Below are 5972 nucleotides of genomic sequence, written 5' to 3'. Positions count from 1 at the left end.
GTGTCCGGGAACACGGTTTGGATTTTGTGGCAATTTCTGAGGCTGGCAAGTGCGACTTTCGCCCACATGTCCTCGATCACCTATCAGGTGGTTTCGACTACGCATGGCATAGTCTACCAGCTCGTGGAAGATCTGGAGGAATCCTTCTTGGGATAATGACAACAACCATGGACTTGTTGGCTTTTTCGATCGGTGAATTTCATATAAAATTTCACCTGCGGAATAGAGCTGACAACTTTACATGGACTCTTGTCGCTGTCTATGGGGCTGCCCAAGATGAGCATAAATCTGCTTTCCTTCGGGAATTGGTTAACCTGGCTAAGAATAACCCGTACCCAATGCTTATTGGGGGGGACTTTAACATTCTGAGGTACCAGGAAGAGAAAAATAATGACCGCTTTGACACTCATTGGCCTTTCCTATTCAATGCTGTGATAGACAGTTTGGATCTTCGGGAGGCCAGTATGTCGGGGCGTCAGTTCACTTGGGCGAACAACCGATCTGTGCCGACATATGAGAAGCTCGATAGGGTACTAATGGATACCGAATGGGAACTAAAATTCCCTCTGGTAACCGTGCGAGCCCTAGAGCGTATCGAGGCCTTATCGGATCATGCACCCATCATTCTGGATTCTAACTCTACGAACCCAGCCACCCGACGCCCTTTCAAATTTGAATTGGGATGGCTGAATAGGGACGGATTCGTAGACATGATCAAGAATGTTTGGGAGAGGCCCGCTGTTGGTCGTACACCTATTCAACGATGGATCTTTAAAATAAGAGCCATGAGGCGACACCTCTCTGGATGGGCAAAACACACCAACGGAATATATAAAAAAGAAAAACAAAGGCTCTGTACCATCATTGATGACCTCGACAAAATTGCAGAGACGCGCACATTGTCTCAGCAAGAGATTGAATTGAAAAATCAATCTAATGAGATGGTTGCCCGTCTATTGCGAGAAGAGGAGATCAAATACTACCAGAGATCCAAAGCTGATTTCATTTTAATGGGTGATAGTAATACAAGATACTTCCAATTGATCGCCAATGGGCGGCATAGGAAGAAATGTATTTACAGTCTCCAACAAGATGAGGGGAGGATCGAAGGTCAGGAGGAGCTCAAAAAGTATATCACCAAATACTACAAATCTCTTTTCGGAGCGCCGACTGAAGGGAATTTCACCCTTGATGAAACCCGAATAGATGATATTCCACATGTCACAGCAGATGAAAACGATATCCTAACGGCACCATTCTCAGAAGAGGAGGTACGAGCTGCGGTGTTCCAAATGGAACATAACAAAGCTCCAGGCCCTGATGGCTTCCCCACAGAATTCTATCAGAATTTCTGGGATATCATCAAGTCCGACCTTTTGGAGTTGTTCAATTGTTTTCATGCCGACCAACTTGACCTATTCAGACTTAATTTTGGCGAGATTGTCTTGTTGCCGAAGATTAAGGAGGCCGAACGGATTCAACAGTTCAGACCCATATGCCTCCTTAATGTCAGCTTCAAGATTTTCACCAAAGTGGCGACGAATAGATTAAACTCGGTAGCTGACCATGTTGTTCGGCCATCTCAAACAGCTTTCATGCAAGGAAGGAACATACTCGATGGCGTAGTAATCCTGCATGAGACCGTCCATGAGATGCACCGGAAAAACATGAGTGGAGTAGTATTCAAAATAGACTTTGAAAAAGCCTATGACAAGGTCAAATGGTCTTTCCTCCAACAGGCCCTAAGGATGAAAGGCTTCTCCGATAAATGGTGCAAGTGGATCCACAATTTTGTAACTGGAGGTAGTGTGGCCATCAAAGTCAATGATGATGTCGGCCATTATTTTCAGACAAAAAAAGGACTACGACAGGGTGATGCCATATCCCCAATGTTATTTAACATTGTGGCTGACATGTTGGCTATTCTGATTGAGCGCGCCAAGCAGGACGGGCAAATTACAGGAGTAGTGCCACATCTAGTGGATGGTGGTCTCTCTGTTCTGCAATATGCCGATGACACAATTCTCTTTATGGAACATGACCTAGACAAGGCTAGAAACCTGAAACTTCTGCTGTCAGCGTTTGAGCAAATGTCGGGTCTTAAGATTAACTTCCATAAAAGTGAATTGTTCTGCTTTGGAGAAGCCGTTGAGGCAGCGGCCGATTATGCTGACCTTTTTGGTTGTGCACATGGACAATTCCCAATCAAATATTTGGGAATACCAATTCACTATCGGCGTCTCACCATTGCGGAGTGGAAGCATGTAGAGGAGCGGCTAGAGAAACGCTTGAGCAGCTGGAAAGGCAAGTTGCTCTCGGTTGGAGGACGACTGGTTTTAATAAACTCTGTCCTCACAAATATGGTTCTCTATATGCTTTCATTCTTCCAGCTCCCAAAAGGGGTCTTGCAAAGACTGGATTATTTTAGGTCCAGGTTCTTTTGGCAAGGAGATGGTGAAAAGAAAAAATATAGGCTGGCCAAATGGAGTGTGGTTTGTAGGCCGAAAGACCAGGGCGGCCTCGGTATTCATGACCTGCAGGTCAAGAATGAGGCCCTACTTAGTAAATGGTTGTTCAAACTTCTTACTGAGGATGGTGTTTGGCAAACCATGCTGCGCAATAAGTATATAGGCCAAAAGGCGGTGTCTCAGGTATATTGGAAAACTGGAGACTCACACTTTTGGGCCGGCCTAATGGCGGCAAAGAAACATCTCTTTCGCTTTGGGTCTTTCGCGATAAAGGACGGGTCGGAGATTCGTTTTTGGGAAGACATCTGGCTAGGCAATGCTAGCCTCCGAGAACAATACCCAGCCCTATACAACATTGCACGCGATAAGAATAATACTATTGCGCAAGTGCTCAGCTCATCCCCGCCAAATATTTCGTTTAGGCGGGATTTGATTGGCACCCGACTTATGTCATGGAATAATCTATTGTCCCGTCTGGATTCGATTATCCTGACACAAGGTCGTGATGTGTTTCGCTGGAACCTTACTACATCGGGGTCTTTCACAGTAGACTCTATGTATCGTGCACTCTCGCATTCTGAGGTACCGGTGAGAAATAACAAAATAATTTGGAAAGCGAAGGTACCACTTAAAGTCAAAATATTCATGTGGTATCTCCGTAGGGGAGTTGTGCTAACAAAAGACAACCTCGCAAGACGCAACTGGTCGGGAAGTAAGAAGTGTTGTTTTTGTACTCACGACGAGACAATTAAACACCTCTTTTTTCACTGTAAGTTTGCGCGTTCTACGTGGTCAGCCATCCAAATAGCGTCAAATTTGTATCCACCCACAAGTGTTGCCAATATTTTTGGTCATTGGCTGGACGGTATTTCAAATAGGTACAAAACGCTAATAAGGGTGGGAGCGTATGCCTTACTATGGTCGCTTTGGCTATGTAGAAATGATGTTGTTTTTAATGACAAAACTGTTTTGCCTTTGCAGGTTATTTTCCGTTGTACGCACTCGCTTCGTACGTGGTGTACGCTACAACGAGCGGAGTACCAACCGCTGTTCAAGGCGGTGTGTACGTTGTTGGAGCAGGTGGCTACGGAGGTTTTTACCCAACATGGATGGCAGCATAATCTCCGGCTCGGTCCACCATCTCTTTCGACATAGGCATAGTGTCGGTCTATAGACTCTACTGTTGCCGAATTGTCGGTCTTTTATCTTTCTACTTATCAGACTACTGGTGTTTGGCTGTGTGCATCCTAGTTATGCAGAGGCCGGGTGATACTCTTAATGCTGTATCACTTTGATGCTACATTTTGAGATAATAAAAGCGCCCTTTATCGAGAAAAAACAATGGCCGATGTGGTGCTTCTGGACTTCTGGGCGAGCCCATTCGGGCAGCGGTGCCGGATCGCGCTGGCAGAGAAGGGGGTTGCCTATGAGTACAGTGAGCAGAACCTTGAGCAGAAGAGCGAGCTGCTTCTGAGATCCAACCCCGTCCACAAGAAGATCCCCGTCCTGCTCCATGGCGGCAGGCCTGTCTGCGAATCTCTCCTCATCCTCACCTACATCGACGAGGCATGGCCGGAGGTGGCGCCGCTCCTCCCACGGGACCCCTACGCCCGCGCGCAGGCCCGGTTCTGGGCTGACTACATCGACAACAAGGTATATACAAAGGAACCTCGCTTTATTAAGACAACAGAGAATAGAACAAAACCATGCCACTTCATTTATCTTCCTCAAAGTTGGGGTTAAATTTTTTTTTCGCGACATTTCATTGGTAGAGGAAGTTAAGAGTGAAAACAGGTGAACAACACATGACACGAATCTACACACCTAGTAACAAGCATTCTAGTACTAGTTCATTTGATTTATGAACCATATGTAGCTTACCATGAATCCAGCAAGTAAACTTAGCTTAACACAAGGGTGCATGAACTATTTTTCCGATTAAAGGATGCAGGACTAACATTCCAAATGTGAAATTGCAGATCATTGACTGTCAGACCCGCCTGTTGACGACGAAAGGGGAGGCCCTGGAGCAGGCCAAGAAAGACATGATCGGGGCTCTCATGACCCTGGACTCAGAGCTCGGTGATAAGGACTACTTCGGCGGTGAGGCGTTCGGCTTCGTGGACATTGCGTTCGTGACCTTGACCCCCTGGTTTTACACCTACGAGAAGTACGGTGACTTCAGCGTCGAGGAACACTGCCCAAGGATCGTGGCCTGGGCCGCCCGGTGCAGGGAGCGTGAGAGCGTGGCCAAGGCACTTACTGATCCTGAGAAGGTGTATGAGATCGTCCAGGAGGAGTATGGTGCCAACTAAATAGAGTACTAGGTTATCTATGTAGGCATGCATGTAATCTGGTTATATGCCCGCTGTGGCTTTATCTCCTAGGTATGTGTTCCCTTTGTCACTCAACTTGGTCAAACTTTATGAAATGTACCTTTCGTAAGAAAGAAATACACACACTATATTGAACGAAAGGGGTATGCGGTAGAAATTAAAATTATAAGCAAATTGTCATTGTTAAAATCAACTTATTATTTTTTAATTAATCAATTCCGTTGGATTACAACACTCGGACATGCCAATGAGTGGACAACCCGTAAGTTGGGACCTCCCGTACCTTTACGGTTCTTCGACCCCGACATATTTCGTCGACACATGTGTTGTTCACTTGGAAGGTTCCCATTGTCTCTCTTATATTTTAAGTTAACTTTTTGTTCGTTTAGACTAATAAATTGATATTTATTATTACAACAATTAAACTTCTAAGTGAAACAAAGACATGACAAAAGAAAGTCAAATTAGAGAATGAGTGCCTGACAAATAACAAAAGTGAGATTATATATCGGGCAGTCCGGAAGCTCTCAAGCTATATAGTTTTCATCAAAATTCAAGCTTTATAAGAATTAAATCTACAATACCAAATAAATATAATCATTAGAAACATGATTAGGTTATCTTATTTCATATTATTATTATTATTATTATTGATATTTTTCTTTGTAAACTTGGTCAAGCTTTATGAAACATGAATTTTGAAAAACAAATGTGCTATATTTATGACGAAGGGAGTATGATGTAGAAATGAGAACTTTCAAGCAAGTTGTCATTGTCAAAATCAGCTAATAAATTATTCATTAATTAATCCAATTGGATTAACACACTTAAAAGAAGCCAGGGAGTGGGATGTTGGGACCTCCCGTACCTTTACGGTTCTTCGACCCCGACATATTGGATGTATCATTTATATCTAAATAGCTAGCCTCCACTAACATGTTTCTCTCAACATGCAAGCATGGCGCCCCATCATTAAACATGTGTGGCAAAAGTCCCACCTCAACATGCAACTATGCATAATAAAAAAGCCACCTCAACATGCAAACAAGCATGCATGGAAAATGCCGTTCTACCATGCTACTTAAATATAATTCTTATATTTGTTCAAAAACTATTATTTCAAATATTCATGTTCCATATAACGTAAACCTCACTCAAATATTGCAAA

At 43.9% G+C, this 5972-nt stretch overlaps 1 protein-coding gene across 2 annotated transcripts; it reads left to right on the top strand.

Moving 5' to 3' along the window:
- The first annotated feature begins 3797 nt into the window (after nt 1-3797).
- LOC123191137 (glutathione S-transferase U25) lies at nt 3798-4805 on the top strand. 2 transcript variants are annotated; one of them, XM_044603919.1, is made up of 2 exons: nt 3798-4121; nt 4448-4805. In XM_044603919.1, exons 1-2 carry the CDS (start codon nt 3810-3812, stop codon nt 4781-4783), a joined length of 648 nt encoding a protein of 215 aa, XP_044459854.1. In that variant the 5' UTR covers nt 3798-3809; the 3' UTR covers nt 4784-4805. The 2 variants fall into 2 exon arrangements, with proteins under 2 accessions (XP_044459854.1, XP_044459853.1); XM_044603918.1 differs by having other exon boundaries at nt 3810-4134; nt 4464-4805.
- Nucleotides 4806-5972: the final 1167 nt, after the last annotated feature.

This window comes from Triticum aestivum, chromosome 2A (genome assembly GCF_018294505.1).
Source record: "Triticum aestivum cultivar Chinese Spring chromosome 2A, IWGSC CS RefSeq v2.1, whole genome shotgun sequence".
Classification (NCBI taxonomy): domain Eukaryota; kingdom Viridiplantae; phylum Streptophyta; class Magnoliopsida; order Poales; family Poaceae; genus Triticum; species Triticum aestivum.
Note: the sequence above shows the minus strand (reverse complement) of the source record. Positions and strands in the feature narration are given on the sequence as shown.